The 21,168-nt window shown below is 39.0% G+C and overlaps 3 protein-coding genes across 3 annotated transcripts in view; 2 read left to right on the forward strand and 1 right to left on the reverse strand.

The window, feature by feature from the left end:
- LOC110838145 (pickpocket protein 19) overlaps positions 1-21,168 on the reverse strand; it is a 62,983-nt gene that overhangs the window by 39,088 nt on the left and 2,727 nt on the right. The window lies entirely within an intron of this gene.
- Positions 58-8,447, forward strand: LOC110838141 (facilitated trehalose transporter Tret1-like). The gene is made up of 6 exons (XM_087340861.1): positions 58-999; positions 1,686-2,044; positions 2,907-3,179; positions 4,630-4,938; positions 5,807-5,915; positions 6,922-8,447. Exons 1-6 carry the CDS (start codon positions 939-941, stop codon positions 7,188-7,190), a joined length of 1,380 nt encoding a protein of 459 aa, XP_087196987.1. The 5' UTR covers positions 58-938; the 3' UTR covers positions 7,191-8,447.
- LOC110838148 (facilitated trehalose transporter Tret1-like) lies at positions 13,920-19,461 on the forward strand. The gene is made up of 4 exons (XM_022081056.2): positions 13,920-14,141; positions 15,498-16,038; positions 16,494-16,788; positions 17,294-19,461. Exons 1-4 carry the CDS (start codon positions 14,036-14,038, stop codon positions 17,831-17,833), a joined length of 1,482 nt encoding a protein of 493 aa, XP_021936748.2. The 5' UTR covers positions 13,920-14,035; the 3' UTR covers positions 17,834-19,461.

Genomic DNA, 21,168 nt, shown 5'->3' on the forward strand with positions numbered 1-21,168 from the left:
CAGAATGGTGTCCTGTAAAACAGGGGACGTGTAACAATCATTATTCTGAAGTTAAACTGGCTCCAGTAAGCTTATCATCTGTATCAAATTCCGGGATAAGCCGAAAGAAAGTTCGATGCAGGTAAAGAATGGGCTTTAAAATTTAACCGCGGATAGGATAATGGTGCTCATTATGATACTGAAAAAACATCGCGGATATGCGATAACGCGTATATCAACAAACATCTATAATACACTTCATAAACAATAACAGGGAAATTAAAACTCAATACACTGTAAGATATAAACTGAGAAATTCCGACTCACCTTCATCCAGTGTCAAGGTTAAGAATACGCGGAGGTTTACGTCTACTACCTCCTGCTTAATTAAGAAAGACAGCTCCATCGAATTAATCTCTCCATCTATCAATTTCTCTCATCGCTAACATTTCAGCCATAAAAGTATGTGGAGACTAATATAAATTTGAGAAAATATTGTTAAACTTTTCTAATTGTAAGTGTTCATAAATTATAAACCTTACTAGTGATTCATATTTGGTGTAGATTTTCATTCTACGGGCATTTTATTTCTATGGAGAACTTCACGGATAGATGTATAATCTCTTTCCAAAAACTGTTAGGTACGATATTTGTTAACTGTAGCTAAATTCTTGCAAGAAAATCGCCACTGTTAATCTTTCTTGGACAATTTATGTTTCCACGAGAATAACTGTAACGTATAAACTAGCGCACTTTCAAACAGATGTTTATCAACGTTTACACAGTAAAAAGATAAGCTGCCTGAAATTCCATTGTTTAGAGTCTGTTCACGATTAAAAGTTACCTAAGTATTAAAACAGCGATAATTCTATTTCTAAAGATGTAGTTGATTATATTCACTTGGAAAAGACAGATTGAGGCAATGCAAAGTTTTCGTCTGAAGACGTTAGAAATTCAAAATGTCGGAGAGCAGCAAGCAGCCTTCATCAGTGTTCCCTCAATATCTTGCAGCCACAGCAGGTAAGGTTTTGAAAATGTCTCCTCATTATTCAAAGCGGATTCTCTGATCTACAGACAGGATAACAAGGATTACCCATACCACAAAACTCTTTGACATAAGAAGTAACGGATAACGTTTACAAATAATGAAAACATTAGTAAACGTTTTAAATTTAGATTCGCAGGAATCACCGAATAAATACTTCAAAATATACCGTCCTAACCTCGGTTCGGAGATAGTGTTTTAGATTTTTTTCTTCTCAGTCCCTTAAGCAAAACTGTAGGACTGCCTCAAAATAAGGTACAATCTATACAATTTCCTCCCCTCTCAATTCAACAATAAACGCTTTGTGACGTAAATACAACAATAAAGGTTATGTTATACAAATGTAATTTTATATGAAATATTACGAATTTCGCCTTCAATTCAATACACAGCAACGAATGGTATTAAAAGTGAACAAACATGGTTTCACATATGATACAAATAGAACCAACTCCACGGAACAGAGTCCCTCGTGGGAAGCTACTTTACTTTTGTTTTCTCTGTGTTTAATTATTAAAGTAAGAGATTACAATTAATGGAACATGTAAAGATACGTCCGTAAAGAATCAACATGTCAAGCGGTGAATCGAGCAAAGCGACATAATGATATAACCACACAAAACTCTTATTGAAGACCATTATCGATATCATTTGTGAACAGCGAACCTGGCTACTGTGATTGCCGGCTCTGCTTTGGGTTGGACGTCTCCAGCTCAGCCGAAATTGGAAGCAGGTGAAGAGAACGAGGGATGGATTCTGCTCTCTTCGGAGGAAACTTCATGGATCGGTTCGCTGACTCCGGCGGGATCAGTAATTGGACCTATTCTTGTGGGCTTAATGGCCGATAGGATCGGCCGCAAGTGGACACTTCTGTTCACCGCCTGCCCTGCGCTTGTCAGCTGGATCATGCTCATCTTCGTTCGCACTGTCGTGCCCATTTACATAGCCAGGTTCATTCTGGGCATCGCCGTTGGCATGGTGTACGCCGTCTCGCCTATGTACGTCGGCGAGATATCGGAGGTCAGTCTACAGCCTTACGCTCCCGTACTATCACTTGGAGCACAAATATTATGACCATCTGGTTCTGAACGAGAACTCTGCCCCAAATGCTTCTCAAAATGCTCGACGGAATATGTGCCTAAATCTTGCAAATATTATCTTCTCATTAACGGAGATGCAACGTGTGTTTAACACGAAATGCCCTGTTACACAGCGTAAATTATTGTCATGGTGAATAAACATAATTTTTCTATACATAGATGAAAGCAAGAAATGTACACGATTATATCCAAAACCCAACGGGATAACAGAATAGCATTCGGTCTCTGCCGGGCTCTTGTGAACACGGTAATGGACTTACCGGTTTTACAAAACTCAGAATTTCTTGACAATAAAAGCCACTATCATCTTTTCAGGAACTCTGTTTTATAGAGTTACTAATGGGAAGAGACTCTTGAATAGCAAGTCCTAAAAGGGGCTAAAATATTAAAATAAAAATTAAACAATTGGGTTCTATGGAAATGATGACCTGCACATTCGCAAGTGTTCCTTGAAATTCAAAAGGAATACATAGTCCAGGCAAGAGTGCGAATCGAGAAGTTGATTAGGGCAATGATAATAGGTTAATGATAACTATTATCTTGTTATTTATTTATTACGATACTGGTCATGTACTTTTACGTCAGGGTGTTCGTCTGAAGATGTGTGAAACTACACCGAGGCCACCGACTTATTAAATCCGTATAAAATATACTTGGATTTTCCATTTCCGCGTCGTCAAGACACAGGAATGGCGATTTATCCATGTAGAAAAAATAAAGAACATAAATGATACGGGCCTAAGCTGAATTATTTTTACAAATCTTATTACGCCTTGTTACAGAGCCGTATTCGAGGGGCCCTCGGCTCGTTCCTCCAGCTGCTCGTCGTCGTTGGATTCCTCTTCGAGTACAGCATTGGTCCCTATGTCAGTTACATGCAGCTCGCCATAGTATCGGCCTGTGTACCCATCGTGTTCGCTGTTTCTTTCTTCGTCTTTCCTGAGTCTCCTTACTATCTGCTCGCTAAGGGAAAACGCGAAGAGGCCACTAAAGCGTTGCAATGGCTTAGGCGCCAGAGACGGGATGAAGTCCAAGCGGAACTAAATGCCATACAGGTGGGACTTTACAAATGAGACGTTCTGGTTTGTCAAATGGAAAAATCTAATTGTAACTAAATTAATTCTCGAAGATACATGGTGGTAGTTTTAAAATAATAAAAGTAAAAGGAAATGTGCTGCTGTCTTCTGGGTTGTACAGCCGTGTAGTCGTCACAACCTCCTTACGTGGGAGGGGGGGGGGGGGGAATGTTACAGAAATAGAGTGTTATGGAGCGGACTGTATCAATAGATTTTAGCGCTTTCACGTGTCTGATATATTGTGGTTAATGTGCTGAAGAATAATAACACTCCCTAAAATGTTTTAGTTGAAGCAACTCTACATATCGGGTTTGGGACGGGTTAGGTTACGTTAGGTAAGTCAGATCGTGTTGGGTTAGGTTAGGTTAGGTTAGGTTTGGTCGAATGGGTTGGGTTAGGTTGGCTATGGTCGTGTTGGGTTAGGTTAGGTTACGTCGGGTCGTGTCCGGTTGGGTTAGGTTAGCGACGCTCGACGTCGATTTTCCAACGTACTGTACAATGACATTCCAAGGTTCATGTGCGTTAAATATGACGTCTTTTGGAGTCGTCGCGACGAACAGCGTCGGTTTTCAAATTGTGTCCGATGATATCCTGAAATTAATTTGAGTAACATATGACGTATATTGGGGACGTCGCGACGAAAGACGTCCCGACGCTAGGCGTCGGTTTTTAATGTTGGGTTCGATAGCGTTTCCAGTGTCATGTGCGTCAAATATGCCGTCCTCTAGAGGCGTTTCGACGAACTGCGTCGCGACGTTCGGCGTCGGTTTTCAAATTAAATGTCTTATGGCATCCCGAAATTGATTTGAGTAGCATTTGGTGTCTAATGGGGACGTCTCAACGAAAGGCGTCTCGACGCTCGGCGTCGGTTTGTCAAATTTGTATCCGGTGCCATCCCGAGCTTAATTTGTGTCAAATATGGCATCATTTGGATACGTCGCGACTAACGGCGTCGGTTTTCCAATTGTGTCCAATGGCATCCCGAACTTAATTTCAGTAACATTAGGCGTCTATTGGGGACATCGCAACGAATGGCGTAGCGACGCTAGGAGCGTGTATTTAAAGTTGGTTCCGATAGCGTTCAGAGTGTCTTGTTCGAAAAAATATGCCGTCTTCTGGAGGCGTCTCGAAAAACTGCGTCGCGACGCTTGGCGTCGGTTTTCCAATGTTGTGTGCGATGGCATCCCGAGCTTCATTTGTGTCGAATATGGTGTTATTTATAGATGTCGCGACGAGCGGCGTCTCGACGCTCGGAGTCTGTAATCCAAAGTAGCGTCCGATGGCGTTCCTAAGGTTATGTGCGCCAAATATGGTGTCCTTTTCAGCTTGGCGACGAACGGCGTCCCAAAGCTCGGCGTCAGTATCCCAAGATTGAGTCCAGTGGCATTTCGAGGTCATGTGTGCAAATATGGCGTCTTTGTTGTTTCAGGCGGCTGTGGAACATGAGATGAAGAATAAATCTAAGCTGAGCGATCTGATAGCTACGAAGGGTAACATCAGGGCACTGTATCTTTCTCTCGGCCTCGTGACAGCCCAGCAGTTTTGTGGCATTAACGCTGTCCTTTTCTACAATCAAACCATATTCACTTCCAGCGGTGGGTCTCTGGGCGGGGCAGAGTCTACCATTATTATCGGCGTCGTCATGTTCCTCTCTTCCGGTATCACGCCTCTAGTTGTCGAGCGTGTGGGAAGGAGGCTGCTGCTCCTAATGTCGGCAGCAGGAATGATAATCGGATTGGTAAGTGGCAGGTGTTTCACGCGTATGGCATGACAACAGTGCTGCAGAGATACGACTTGCTAAGAATTCTATTTAAAAGCTAATAGTCACAAACGTACCTAGTAAAGAAATTCATCTTTTATGAAATCCGAAAGTCCATTGCCGTGATCACAAAAGCACGCCACTGCATTCCATCCTGAGCCAATAGAACATTTTGAAGATGACTGTCTTCTGATCGTCATCATCGTCCTGATGATGAAGACAGTAAGAACTTCAAACGTCGGTAAATTTCTACCAGACCACACGTCACGACATCGCTGTGATAACCTGAAATATCACCCATTCTACTTGTTTGTTTAATTTAAATCATCGGCTCTACGTCTAGGCCTACAAAATTGGCCCTTCCGTCCGGATTTTTCAATAAAATCTTTCATGCATTTCTCATTCCTCTAATGCCTTCTACAAACCTTCCCCATCTCATCTTCCTTGTTTAATAAATGACGCTCTTCATATGCAAATTTCTGGATTCTCCTGTTGCTTAAGTTACGCTTTTTCTTAGTTTACAATTATTTCCTAACCGTTTCGATCATTCTTAGCTGCTATTCCCTACAAGCCAAAAACAAAATAAATCTCGATAAATCACTAATAAAAAGAAAAGGTAACCTATTTTGTGCAAAAATTAAAATATATAATTGAATGTTTTAAATTATATATCACATGTCAAACGCGCTATTACACTGGTCTGTATCTGACAAGACGGCCTGCAAAGTGGTATCTGACTAGGAGTCCACACGGCGTGTATGTTTACCACCTGCCTTAAGTGCTTTAAAGATGTTACAAAACCGATAATTTGTTATCAAACAATAGACAGGCAATTGTTTTGTTTCAGTGTGTCCTGGGAGTTTACTTTTACCTGCTGAACAACGGTTCCGATGTGTCCGACATCGGCTGGCTACCAGTTCTCTCCTTAGTTTTCTACATCATAGTCTATTCGTTCGGTAAGCCAATTCCTGATAGTTTCAGAATATTTTCGGAGACAGAGCCGTCATTAGTGGTTGCGGGCCCGAAACGAAGCCGTCTATGCCGGATCCTCCTTCAGAGATTTGTAAAATAATAATAAAAGACCAGAAACCTGTAAGTTTTATCCCACCGGCAGCAAGAGAGCGGATTCTTATCTCTGCTCTGGGAATACAAAGCAATTAATATATTTTAATATACTCTATGTTACATCTTCACTCGCTCGCCTCTCCTACAGAATGGTCCTGTTCGGAGGCTATGAAACTAGTGAATTCAGACAAACTAAAATATATCTATAGATGCAGATCTAGTACATTATCTCGGGATAATTTATACAATTTATGATTCCTATGGGAACCGCACAAAATGTGTGTGGTAACGTTTGATTTTGACCCTTGGCTGACAATTAATTTCGGAAATAGACGGAGATAAAAATTATAATTTCTGAAGTATTCATAGGATTTTGATAAATTATATAACCTATTCCGAATGTAAAGCTGTCAAAAGAACTGCATGTTCTGTTACGTCGCTCTATAAGTGTTCTGACCAGAATATGCCAGTTTTTCATTGTTTAATACAACACAAAAACTACCCGGTCCATCCTCGTAAAACTGAGCACAATTAACCTAAACTCAGAATCATAAGAAAACTCAATTTTGAGCCATATCGATCTGCCTGTGTTGTTAGCAGAAAAACCAACAACGTATTTTTATCAGTCAAAAAGTATATACATATGTATATGAGTACTATATTGTTAAACAGTTAAATAATTAAAATAATAAGCAGTGTCAAGAATAGAGTGATTTTTTTAGTTGCGCGTTGACTTTTTCACAAAAAAGGGCAACAGAATTCTCACTTACGAGATAAAGACAAGTGCGTTGTTGCATCGAAGGCGGCCGTGTCGTTTCCCGCCTCTTTTATGCTAAGTTTCTTCCATACATCTAACATGAGCTTATTTTTCGTTAAATAAATAATCCCGTGTTTCAGGTTTTGGGTCACTCACGTGGGCTGTGGTGGGCGAACTATTCGCTTCAAATGTAAAGAGCAATGGCTCGGCTATCACTGCCTCCTTTTGCTGGTTTATTGGCTTCTTCATAACCAAGTTTTACAGCAACCTGGCCGTTGAGCTTGGAAACCACTACACTTTCTGGATATTCGCTGCACTTACCGCCGGTTCAGGGGCTTTCGTATACCTGCTACTGCCGGAAACCAAAGGCAAATCTCTTCAAGAGATCCAAATCATTCTCAACAACTGAAGCAACGTTAAGGCGACTGTTTCAGTAAATTAATATTCTACACCGAGTAGCAATAAAACAATCTTAATACTGGACGTTGAGGTAGTTGACTCTGATATAATTACTTGTTGATAATTTCTGAAATTAATTAGAATGGTAAGATGTTGTCAAATCCTTGTACACATATTTTCCAAACTATTCCTTAATTTTCTACTTTGCCTGTAACTGACTGAACTCAATGTTTTTTTGACTGAAGACATAAATATGCTGTTGCCAAAATAATAACATTAATTATAAATATGAAGGGCTTGTAGCAGATGAAATATGCGTTCTATACTTCAAAGAACACATGAAGGGAAGATACAATCTGGAAAACCTAGGAGTAAATGGGAGGGCAGTATCAAAATTAATCTCAGAAAACAGGGTGTATGTACAAGCGTGGGCAAAATTCATCTGGCCAAGAAGTATTCACTGTGACGAGGAGTTTATCTTCTATGGAAAAAAAAAAGATCTGAGACCGCAGGTTACTTAAATTGACAATCCCCAATAATAAAAATAAACTTTATCAAAATAGAGTAGATATTTCCGGAGACAAAATAGGCGTGAGTACGAATAAATACGACAATCGCTTAACATATTCATCCTATATATCTTGTTCAAATATCGCTCAAAATGTATTACTTCTAAACGCTCCACGAAATTCAATCGGCATAAAAACTTTCTTTATTAATTCTATTTTTATAATTATATGTATTAATAATTTATTAATGACGTTTTCAATTGCTAATATATAGCGAGGAATTATAGAATGATTAATGAATGAATTGGAAAGGAAGCGGTCGTGGTCTACTTTGAAGTATTATCGTGGAATTTTCTGAAGAAATGAAGGTAAGCCACGAAAAACTTGTCACGATATCCAGTCTTCCGGCACAGATTTCAACTCAAGATATCCTTAATATAAAACAAGAACGCTTATCACTCGACCAAAACTTTCGGCGTCTATTATAGGACGCATCTACTAACAGGTCTGCAGTGAAGACCAAATAGGGCCTACTTCATTTCTTGCTAATCAAAATCATGTTTTATGTCTATCTTTAAAGACTCTACTACGAAGACGCATGAAAACAAAGCTTTATGTAATCTCACTCTCCGGATACGATTGATTACGGTGCTGGTGTGTATAAGTTTCACTTTAATGTGTGAAGAAACATGAATGTTTGTTGCAAGTATGAAAACATGCTGAATAAATACTGGATGAACTTTCATCCAACTCACTGATCTGATCGTAACATTATGTAAATGTGCAAATGCTTGGATGTGGATGATATATGTCATTTCAACTTCCATTCTTGTTGACAGTTTATATCATCATTCAGTCGTGGACTTTGTGTGCTCTAGTCAAATGATGAAATTTTAATATTATAATTTTACTACAGTTTGTATTATCATGCGTTACTGACGTCATACACAACATGGAATTAAAGATTAATAGCTTTTTAACATCTGGATGGGCGTTAAACAATAACATGTTCTAAGAACTTTTTAGCCGACAATATTAAATCAGTAGTATCTACATCCGGTCGTGTAGAAATATGGGCGATACAATGAGATATTTCAGTTTAAATGTAAAATATAAGACACATCATAACAATAACTACGATGACACTAACAATAACAATTTATTTTAACGATGAAATACTACTGTATTTTTATAACACTTCAGCCTTTACTGCAATTGCAAAAATTCGTGGAATTAAATGAATGCTAGATGTAGGAGATACCTCATATGTAGGTTGAATAACTATAAAATTTAATAAAATATTATTTACAATTTTTTGTATCTATATGATAAGTTACCGTGTTAACCGTTTACTCAGTTGTACTAAGCCTGTTCATTTTCATAATTATTAGATATAATATATAAATAAGTACTGCAGAAATAAATAATATATGTCTTATTTCTGAAGTGTTAGTTTCAATGCGATTGCAAAAGGCTTGAGACTTATATGATAATTCAATGCTAATGTGGACTAATTATCACCCAAAAATAGAATTAATAATAATATGTAATTGTTTAATAATTATATCTTAATCCACTAAAGTAGGATTCTGGTATTTTATTGTATTTTTCGTATTATTTGATTACTAGCAGTTTACCCGTCAAGAACGACAGAAAAGTCTTAAGCAGTAAACATGATCGCCTTGATAATTAAGTCAGCAAACACCTCTGAAACGTCGGTAAACTTCTACAAGACTACACGACGCAACAACCCAGAGGACAGCAATCTTAATGTGTCTAGAACGTTCATGCACATACATAGAATTACATTATTTCAACACTTTACTGATTACGCCGTTACATACATTTGCCGTAATTTCTGGGGACAAGCCAAGATTCTGTGTTTGCTGAATTTTGTCTTCAAGGCCAAAACTAGAAGCGACGAGAATAAACACGTTATAATTATCATATTAAAACGATCAAACATGCAAATTCAACTGAATGTTATGAATGAAAAGGGCACATGTCAAAGGCAAAAATTATGTCATTCATGCTATTAAAAGACTAACAGAAATTAAAAACATATTTCTTGCTAACTGCAGCATAAACAAATTTTGTTATTAAATTTTTTAATTTTCTGAAACAGTATAAACATTTTTCTTCTCCGCGTTGCCAAACGTTTGGTCAGTGTGACATATGCCCTTTTAATTCCCATTTTCATTTCTTTTTATGAATAAATGAAAGCGAGATAAATGTAAGCAGATGGAGGCAAAGGTACTGCTACGATTAAGCACTGTGCCTTTAAGACGTACGTGGGGATTTCGCCCTTACACAGAATTGAGTCTTGGAGTGAACCCTTCGACCTATTCTAGCCCCAGCCTCCCCCTCTTACAAAATTGCACCTGGCACCCATTAAACAAGAGGCTGTGTGGGTCCAAGAGCGGATCTGGACCTTATAATTAAAAAGAGAAGACGATGTCTGTGAAGGGAATCGAAATCCAGTCTCCCGGTTCATATTCACTTTACTGACTGAATTATCCCGGCTCAAGCAGACAGTATAAAGAAATACAATGCATTCAGTAGTAAAGTTGAACGCAAATGTCACTTCCGAGCGACTGGTATCAGGAAAACCTTACTGCGCTTTGCGTTGAATCACGCAGTTTCCAGCCGGGAGCCGGGAAGTGATAGTTACGTTCAACTTTATCAGTGAACGCACTATAAAGAAGTTACTCCCGTGCTTAGAAAAGACACCTATCGATTTAGATGTGAGATCAATAGGTCCCGTGGCCAATCTAGAAGAAATGCAAAGGAAAAACACAACACATTAAATGACGATAGAAAATCAGTAAAAACGAGGATTGTGGTTTCCTGGATTATGACGCAGTGTAGGCTTGTAGTCCAGGTGGTTACCAACGTTTCGAAATAACATATCGACATGTTCCACCGAAACTTTGGTACCTTTATTCTACTCTGAAGATAGAGGCGGTGTGTTCCTCCGAAAGGCTAGTAACCTCCTACAAGACTACACGGGATCATATTTCAAACACAGAAATTGAAAAGCATCGAAGTGTATGATGCAATAATCTTGAACGCTACGTAGACACTATGGATGGAGGCAGTCGTGGCCTATTCTGAAGAACTGCCCACAACAAAATCATCCCAGTGGACAGCAATTGAAATACACAAATTACAATTGTCGAAATAATTTAAAACACACAAGTTTTAAAGTAAGTTTATAATATCCTCAAAAGGTTATATAATAATCTTGCTTTAGGGTCAATGGATAAGGGTGACAACCCTACCATATCCAGACAGAAACACTTGATTGTCTTTTATCAACAACACGACGAGTTCAAGAGATTTTACCGCACTTTATGAAATGATAAAAAAAAGGTCATTCTGTGACCGATTCAAGTTTAGTTGAAGGTCATAAAGACTTATCAATTGTTGACTCTAAGACTACAAGTTTCAGACCAATCAGTGAAGTGTTTCTCTTTTCAATGTTGACGATTCAAGCTTGAATTATGTACATCTTTCCTTATTTCATAAGGGATAAGACACATGTAATCATATTTATGTCTATGCGTATTTAGTCCCATTAATGATTTGTAAAACAACTACCCACTTAATAAAACTTGGTATGAATGGCATGACATCTGAGGCCGTCTCAGGGTGCGAACTTCTGAGATGGTAACGGCAACAGATAAATTCAATATGGGCCTTAAATGCGTCATGATAGAAATTGAACATTTATAAGATTGTTTGCCTCATTAACAGGACTGATGATGGAGGCAATAAGCATCCCTGAAACGTCGGTCAATTTATACGAGATTACACTGCGCAATAACTCAGAAGACAGTCACCCTTAGGTGTTGTTAGGATAGCGAATCTCTTCTATGGTGGGCTGGGTCTGTTGCTTAGATAGGTAAAACCTCTAATGAATACAAAATTATTTTTGTTGCTAAAATACCTTGGAAAATCTCGTCTTGGAAGACAGAGAAGGACGACAGTAGGGTACAAGGTTCATGAAACTAGCCCAGGATCACGTGCAACTGTAAGCTTTAGTGTTAGCGATAATGAACTTTGCGTTTTCCTACGTCAGCGTCAGTGGATTCTCTTATTTCGTGACGTTTCGTAGGGTCAACCACAGCACTACGCAACAGCAAGGGGCCTACGGCACGCTTCAAAGTCTGCCTTGACCACAGGACACAAACTTCCACCCGCTGATACGACCCCTTGTCCCTCGGCCTCTTGTTCGTGCCAAGTTTCATCTCTGGCGACTGCATGTTGCTTTGTAGTCGATTTTATTTTCAAAACATACGTTTGTGTTCGGTAAAAAGGGCTTAAGTCATTAGAAATTACGGCTGAATTAAACCCTTCTTATCGAACAGCAATTACATAATACATGCAACAACATCTAATTCTGTCAGATTTCTTAACGACATGCAATGACTTTCCTCAATAAAATCTTCTCGGGCGATCAGCTTTCCTGCAGACTTCGGTCCAGACAAGAGATTAACATAAACAAGAAGGACTGGAAACAAATACACCATAAACTTCAGAGCAGAATTTGAGGTTCTCACTGCGGTAAGAACGAAGATGAATATCTTCTGGGCTGTAGTGCCGTGTATTCTGGTAGAAGTTTAGAGACGTTTCAGGTCATCGCCCTGATGATGGAGGCAACAAAGACCTGTGAAACGTTGGTAAACTTCTACCAGACTACAACAACTCAGAAGACAACTATCAAATAACGTCACAGATCAAGCAACCACTACAGCAAATGCAATATAAAAAATCAATTTAAAAGATGTACTTGTTAGTGGAAGAACGATATTAAGCTACAACTTGGATAAACAGGTTGTAAGTTCGAAAACCAAATATATGTGCAATGGTGTTCGCAAGGAACGATCTCTAAGAGGGCCAGCAGCTGAGTTTTAAAAAAATCCACCGCAAATGTCACATGCCAGGGAGAATATACGGTCCAGCCAGCTGATGACCAATGACAACACACGACACGTTTACAGAAAAGCGATGTTTCAAGTTACTCACTGCTGTCAGGCTGTGTGTGGACTATGGACTAAATGCTACAATTCAGATTCCCATAGCCCGTTAAACGTTGAAAATCGGACCCATGCTTATATGACATTGCTGTACGGGAATGACCTCAGAGACAGGATCTCAAAATATTGATACAATCACGGGTTAGCCTGTAGAGCACAAATACAGAGGAAACTCGCGAGGTACCGGGTCTCCTGACCCTTTGTCACATTTAGTGCCATGTTCACCAAGTGCCTTGCAATGCATAATGCAGTCTACGCGGGGTCACGCCGTCTGCACTGCGGGCTGACGGTCAACTCTCCCATTTGCGTGCAACACTGTTATACATCCATTCGTGGCAGAATAAATAAATAAATAAATAAATATATGACATATTACTGAAAAGTTACGGACTTGTCTTCGGAAAACTAATATGAAACCTACAATGATTTTCCCCCTGATTTCAACGGGCCGTTTCCTTACCATTGAAAAATTATTCAACTACTGTCACCAAAGTTTTATAGAAAATCAAAACGAATAAAACCACTGTTAAAATAGGTACGTCCTTTCGGAGTGAACATACTATGAACTCAAGGTAAATGATTTCTGTCAATAAATTAGAAATGACAGGACGATTACAAATATAGTTGGGACAATGACATGAAGTGACAGAGGACTATTTTGAAGTTCCATTCCAAAATTTGTCTGTAACAAACCAGTGAAAAGCGCAACAATAATTTTATAATAACCCACCTCCCAGTATAATATTAATTCTTAGGTTACTCAACAACACCGATCGAAGTACAGAGGTGAAAAAATCTGCAATTATAAGTAGATGATCATACATGGTGAGTAGGTAAGAATTTGGAAGGAGGCGGTCGTGGACTATTTTGAGAGAGAGTTAGAATTTACCTGGTGATTATGACCTCGACTAAAAGTCACAACGAAACAAATGAGTTTCATAAAATTAGTTCCATGAATGTCAAAGATTCGTGTCATATTCTATATCAGAGCATTGAAGTCTTTCCAGACGATGAAATTGGCACAATGCCTCGTTTTTTCAGTAAAGACTAGCTGTTGGCAGCTGATACAAAAGGTCAAATTTGATAATACATTTATCTCTTACAGTAACACATACACTTACGCTGCTCTTGTAGCAAAATTAATATCACTGATATAAGTCAGATATACAAGAAGAAAAAATAGACCATACATTAATTTAATGACGTTTCAATGCCAAGTTACCCTCATAAGTTCGGATTCCATAATCGTAGACGGACAATGCCTACTTATTTTTCTACAAAGCGTTGACAGTTAATCATTTGACAGCATGGCGGGTCACGTCTTCGTATCAGAGCACAGTCGCGCTGCACTGACTATCAGCACAAACAATGGGCAAGCTAAGAAGTTCCCTCAGTACCTTGCGGCCATCTTGGGTGAGTTATTTTTTTTAAACGTTTTATTAAGACTTAATACAGACAGCATACCCGATTTAATTAAAACATTTCCGAAAAGAAAGTATTAAAAATTAAGACCATTCTGGTTTGAACGTAAAACGGTTTCTGAAAGAGAAGGTTTTTAAGTATTTGCACTAATTTAGGCGACAAAGTACGAGACAATCAATTTGTCTGAGTGTCTGTAGGGGTAATTAAATCATAACTGGCCTTTTATTAAATTACGTTATTTTTACATAAATGTTTATTATTTAATTAAAATTTAGTATAGTTAACTACGAAAATGAAATAGTTCGTGAAGCAAAGAAATTCTACCTGGAAATTCCTTGCCCTTTATGGAACAAAATTTTATAATTTTGTTCATAAGAGTCAGATAGATCCAGTCCCAGTACACGCTGTCATATTCTATTTAATTATAATACATTTTAATATTATCAATATATTTACTCTAAGGTCTTCCAAGTGGTTCATCCCCTAAGTTTTTTAAACTAAAATTTTGTAACCGTTTCTTGTCTCTGTCATGCGTGTTATATGTTCGGCTCATCTCAATCTCCTTAAATTGATAACCATTTGTTTACATACTATGAACGTTATAAGACACAAAAATGTTTAGAAATTCAGTGGAAAATTTGAGAACTCCTTAAATAATTTTGAGAAATGTAGTTTTAAAACCAAATCTGAAAATGTCCGCTGCCTTGGATTTTTACGGTTGGCTGGATTATTTTGCATTTTTGGTCATAAACATAAACTGGTTGAATATAAAGATTTCTGTCTTCTGGGTTGTTGCGCTGTGTAGTCTGGTCGATGTTAACCAACGTTTCAGAGGTCATACTGCCTCCGTCATCAGGGCGATGATTATGACCTCAGATACATTGGTAAACATCAACCAGACTACACAGCGCAACAACCCAGAAGACAGAAATCTTCATACTCACCGCTGTGAGAACCTCAAGTCTTACATGGTTGAATATAAGTTAATCATAACACTTAAATTAAAATTCTGAATCCATAGGAATCTGAGAGCCCCTCAGCTCGCCAATAAATCCCATGTTTCTTATGTATCCGGACGTTCCATCTTATCCTTATTCAGTCGAATTCACGTCACACATTCACTCTGTATCTTTCTTACGCATATCCATTTTAAGACAAGTACACATATTTTAATTAATATTTTCAATTCCACATGTACACCCGCAAACCGTTCTTTCCATCATCTGATAACGCGGCACAGGCCATGAGGACAAACTCCGAAACTATCCTGGAAACACTGTCAGCCTCAGGGCTACATAGAACAACCCACGAAGTTCTGTTCCTCCAGTCCGTTTTCACGTGTTGCAGCCACGTTGGCGGCCCTGGTAGCAGGTTCTTTCTTGTCCTGGACATCACCAGCGCTGCCGCTGCTCCAGAAACCAAGCAGCGTCCCTTACGTCACAGACGAGGAAGGCTCGTGGATCGGATCCCTGCTGAACCTCGGAGCCTTCCTGGGCGCATTGCCGGCCGGGTTGGTAGCTGACTGGATAGGGCGCAAAGTTACACTCTGCGCCCTGACTATACCATTGACGGGGTCCTGGCTCCTGATGGCCTTTGGTGGCTCCGTCGTCGAGTTATTCTTGGGCCGGTTTATAGGTGGAGTAGCTATTGGTGCTGTAAGTGTGGCCGCTCCCATGTACATAGCAGAGCTCGCCGAGAGTTCCATCCGCGGTGCGCTAGGGACGCTGTTCCAGCTACAGATCACGATCGGCATCCTGTTCGGGTACGTGGCAGGCATGGTGGGCGATCACCGAACCCTCAGCTTCATATCCTGCGCCCTCCCGGTGCTGTTTTTTATCACCTTCATCTGGATGCCAGAGTCGCCCGTATTCCTCTTGTCCAAGAACAGGTAAGGGCCTCTGCTGTTGGTTCGTACATCATTTAACGCCGGTCTAGTATCAAAACGGTTTTGAACGAGACCAGAGTACTGTTGTGATTATGGTTATTTATCGGAGTATGGTTATGTAAAGTTGCTCTAAAGTTGTACAATTATTTAGCGTCGAATAAGCCGAGAATGGTTTCGGTAAGTTGCTTAATCGGCTCTTTAATGACGCTGTATACATTAAAAAGATTATTTATGCTGCACAGACTGCAAATATTTAGTGTCGAATGAGATGAAAGGGTATTTATGATTTATTATTCGCTTATTTGACGATTCTGTACAAAATTCAGAGTTTATTTAGCTTGTACTGGGTTAATTATAATCGGTCTCGTTTGGTTCATACATAGTTTAAAGGCTTAGTTAACCTGCATAACGCTTTCCGTCAGTCTTCCGTGAGATAATGAGTTGGAGGTAATTTGCAGGAAGGACGCCGCTAGGAAAGCATTGCAGTGGTTCCGAGGTAAGGACTATGACGTGGAGGACGAACTGATGAGGATGTCGGACACGATCAAGGAAGCGGCGGAGAACAAGGGGACTTTGGGAGACCTGATATCTTCCAGGGGCACAGTGAAGGCAATGATCGTCGCGCTGGGCATCATGACCTTCCAGCAGACAAGTGGCATCAACGCCGTTATCTTCTACTCGGGAAATATATTCCAGACCTCTGGCTGCACTTTTTCTGCTACTACTGCATCTATAATTATAGGCGTCGTTCAGGTAAACGTACAGTAAATTCCGAAGGTTTCTGGCAATAGTGCGTTATATTATGTCAATTTTCTTTTAATTTGCCCACTGCCGAAATTACAAACATAAATAAAAACATACGTTTCGGACGCTGGATCTTCTTCTGTATTCAGGTAAAAAGGACAAAAAACCCAGCTGTTGGGCTTCCTTGGTGAGGTCCACATGTGAGGCTTGGACAACCAGGGGGCCCAAATTCTACAGTTTGGCATTTCCTTTTTACGTGAAGATGGAAGAAGATTCGGTTTCCAAAACGTTGTATTTATTTGTATTTGTAATTTATACTCATCGTCCTGATGATGGAGGCAGCAAGGAACTCGAAAACATCGGCAAACTTCTACCGAACTACAAGGCGCTACAACCCAGAAGACAGCAATCTTCCTTTCCAATATTATTTATAATGAGTTGCAAATTAGATTAGTAAGTCAGGCCTAATGACACGCGGCGTAATGGTTATGAGGAAGTTTCTGTAATGTTTCAGGTTCTTGCCACGTACTCTTCCACGCTGCTAGTTGACAAAGCAGGACGACGAGTACTACTCTTGTTGTCCTCAACCGTCATGGCCGTGTGCCTCACGGCCCTCGGCCTGAGCTTCCACCTGCAGACACACGGATACGACGTCAGTTCAATCAGCTGGCTGCCGCTCGCGAGTGTCGCCTTGTTCATCGTCGTGTTTTCTATGGGGTTCGGTCCAATTCCATGGATCATGATCGGCGAACTGTTCCCTAACAATGTTAAAGGCATAGCTTCAGCTGTGACTGCAGCATCAGCTTGGATCCTCGCCTTCACAGTCACCAAAACGTTCCAAAACCTTCTGGACCTCCTGGGGTCACCTATCACGTTTTGGCTGTTTGCGGTTATGTGTGTTGCCGGAACCATCTTCACGTTTGTTCTTGTTCCCGAAACGAAGGGCAAAGATCTTGAGGATATTCAGTTAGAACTGAGTGGGAAGAAGAAGTCTGACAGGGAACTGGAGGCTGTGGTGGATGGGTCGTTGTCCAAAACTAATGTGAATATATAACAACGCCCTGTATATCCAGGACGCGTTAAGAAGAGTAGTAATGACTAGTGTTTTTTTTTATTTTGAAAACTAGTATCAGGTTCGGAAAAATATTTGGTATGGTCCCTTCTTAATAAATCGGCCTCGTATAGTTTTTAACGAACTAATTATAGCATATAAGATTTCAGGTGAGTGTGAAAATGACTGTTTACTGAGATATCGACTTGTCAGGTCTGTTCGTGTATCTTCATCCACTTTATCACTCACAGATTACTCGCCCTCATGATGCAGGCAGTAACTACTTCCGAAACGTTGAAAAATTTCCACCAGACTACACGGCGTAACATCACATAAGACAGTCATATCGCATACAAATTTTGTACGTTGTCACGTAAACAAAATTAAATAATGCATTTACATGGACGCAAGATAGAGAAACTCAAATAGGCAATAAATATTTGTAAATATTAAATTACAGAGGTACAATAGAAATGACATAGTGTACAATTATTTGACATGCGCCAAAACAAATGTCATGAAGGTGTATAGACGACGAAAAATATAATTGTTAGGATCAAGTTTTGATCGCAAAAATACGAAGGAGATGGAATTTTACATATGTATTATAAGTCTGATGTAGGGTTCGGTGATACGATGGTGACAGTTAATAATCACCAGAAACTTCATAAACCAGTACAAATTACTTAAAAATAGTACAAATAAAGCAGCAATATGAAAGCTGCAACTTTTTCACTTTACAAATAAGATACAAATAACAGACTAAATAATAAGTGACCTTAAGTAGCCTAAGTCCTATTTGTTTGTCTGTTTGTTGGGTTAAAGGGGCACCAGCATCTGTAGCTATTTGCGCCTATTTAATCTTAGTCTTAAGGGAATGTGTCTAAACATAGTAAAATTCATCCTTGTCCCACAGGAATGGTACGTTCAAAAGTTAATAACAATCACGCGAAAAACGGATGATCAGTTGATTTGAGATTAGCAGCCCAAAGTAAATACCATAAAATTAATCCAAATCTCACGTGGGTGGTACGCTAAAATGTAACAACAATACCAATAAAACAATATTAACAAAGTCAGGCACGGTTTCCGGAAAACATTTGTAATTTTCACGGCGAAAAAATGTGAAAATTGGACTTTCCGGTTGTGATAAAGAAAGCCTTATAGGTATTGTATCGTCTCAGTCTTCAGAGTAGAATTGAAGGTCACTTCATCTCACTTCTACACTGAAGACAGAGGAGTTACTGTCCTCCGAAACGTTGATAAACGGCTACAGGATTACGCAGCGTCAGAATCCGGAATAACACCATCTTCTCATTGTTAATTACTTTTATACCAAAATTATTACAGTAAATAATTTAATATATGTGAAGACAGAAGAATCATGGCCTTAAGTCAGTATGTAAGTGGAATTCGACTGTTTCAACAACAATAAGTATTGGTCAAGTGTATTATTATGCTAAAAGCAACACATATGTTTAATAAAACACTAAAAACAGGATAAAGTTTTCACTTTGATATGATGACATGTATTCCGCGTATCTGTTCTTTTCAGCGAAACTTCCCGCTTCCTTCGTTATCGATATTTGAGAATGTCAAACAAGGAATAAAAATTATTTTAACACTTTTTATTCGCAGTATTTAAAATATCATTTCACTTCCAATTTAACTATCAGAAACATCTCTCCACAACCCTTACGATGCACCTCAATCTTATGTTTGAAGGAGAAAGAAGTTTCGATAGGAGGGGGGAAGGAGAATAACAGCTGATCAGTGAAGAGGGGTAAATGATTTGAAGACTGTGCCGCTGTATAAACTCACAAGAACAAACGTTAAATGTGCTAACACATACAGTAGAACTGAAAAAAATATTATAATCATCAGATTGGCCGAGTAGCCCTCTTAACACACACATAAAGAGAATAGATCTTTATGAATTAATTCAATATTTCTAATGAGGAAATTAGAATTTAATATGTAACTATAATTAAGTATAGCTGGTCCAGGGCTGTGTACAATGGCGGATTATGCTATAAGAAGTGTTAAATATTCAATTTCACTATCAGAAAGTCAGTTAGTTAACTAACATTTGCATGAGAACGAAACAAATATCGACAGCAGCCAGGAGAGCTCAGTCAGTGTACAAACTACACTAGAGTTAAACGACTGGAGTTCGATTCCAGAAAGGGAAAGATGTTTTTCTTCGCCACAACGCCCTATAGCCGTGGGATTAATTTGTAGACAACATTTGTCCATTACAAAGATCAGTGTAGGAAAATAATTGCTGTTTACTCTGAGAATCATACGATACCAATAAATATTCGCTGGACGTAATGCACAGTTATTGCCCGTTAAAGCGGATAATACAGTTACCATTTGGATCTAAAGTGTTAAGTGTGAGGTAAACTGAAAGAGACAGATGCTCTGTCACGTAAATGAATATAAAATGAGCTTTCGTGTCAGCCGTTAATAAAACATCCAATGAATAAGTAGCATTTCACACGACCCCCACTCTAATTACAGACAGAAGTAATTTTAAAAAATTTATTCTGTTACGACTGAAACATCAAAATAATTTATTTGCCTTTTAGTAAACATTCAGAGAAGCCTGACAGTACATAATAAATAATGCAAATGCGACAATTATTTCGAACATTCGATGAATTTCGTGTCGAAATTTCTAGCATTTTAGTGTGTTGAATCGAGCACTTAACTACAACTGTTTTCCGTAAACAGTAATAATACCTACATCACAATAAACTAATCTGTTGTACGGATCCACAGGCGCTGGCATGGAAAATAAGCCAATGGAGTCTATGGGTCTGTGTGTTGCAGTGCTTAAAATAGGGGGATTGTGGCATACAAGAGATATGACTCAAAGAAATGCCATTTTGTACAATATGTTGAGAACATTTGTGGTAATCGTCTTAGGTGCTGTCACATTACAAGTCTATTTGTATTTATTTATTATGTGGGGAAGTTTAGAGGACATGTTTCAAACAACTGCTTACAGCATTTCACTAACGGTACTTTCCTTAAAATATCACGTAATGCTCTTCAGAAATGAAGAAGTTGATAACATAATCCAAACTGTACAAAAGAACTTTATAATTCACGGAACTGAACTGAGTACAGAGAACAGACAAATTATCAAAAATACCATAAAATTAGCAAAAAGAGTAGCCGTTGCTTATGCAACCATGCAAACATTTGCATTAATTACATATACCATTATTGGTCCGCTGACTTCCTTCGGTGTACCGTTGCACACAGAAAATGCAACAAACATTAGCTATGAATCTCGTATTTCAGATCGGAAGTTATCCATGGAGATGTGG

This window comes from Zootermopsis nevadensis, unplaced genomic scaffold, assembly GCF_977971745.1.
Source record: "Zootermopsis nevadensis isolate Lab colony 2312 unplaced genomic scaffold, Znev_1.0 Znev_ptg000061l, whole genome shotgun sequence".
Lineage (NCBI taxonomy): Eukaryota > Metazoa > Arthropoda > Insecta > Blattodea > Termopsidae > Zootermopsis > Zootermopsis nevadensis.

Bases quoted from the DNA above. Each gene is read 5' to 3' on its own strand.
- LOC110838141 (XM_087340861.1), top strand. From the start codon at position 939: ATGTCGGAGAGCAGCAAGCAGCCTTCATCAGTGTTCCCTCAATATCTT. The intron at 1,000-1,685 runs GTAAGGTTTTGA...ATTTGTGAACAG, and splicing joins ATATCTTGCAGCCACAGCAG to CGAACCTGGCTACTGTGATT. The intron at 5,916-6,921 runs GTAAGCCAATTC...CCCGTGTTTCAG, and splicing joins CATCATAGTCTATTCGTTCG to GTTTTGGGTCACTCACGTGG.
- LOC110838148 (XM_022081056.2), top strand. From the start codon at position 14,036: ATGGCGGGTCACGTCTTCGTATCAGAGCACAGTCGCGCTGCACTGACT. The intron at 16,039-16,493 runs GTAAGGGCCTCT...GGTAATTTGCAG, and splicing joins TTCCTCTTGTCCAAGAACAG to GAAGGACGCCGCTAGGAAAG. The intron at 16,789-17,293 runs GTAAACGTACAG...GTAATGTTTCAG, and splicing joins TAATTATAGGCGTCGTTCAG to GTTCTTGCCACGTACTCTTC.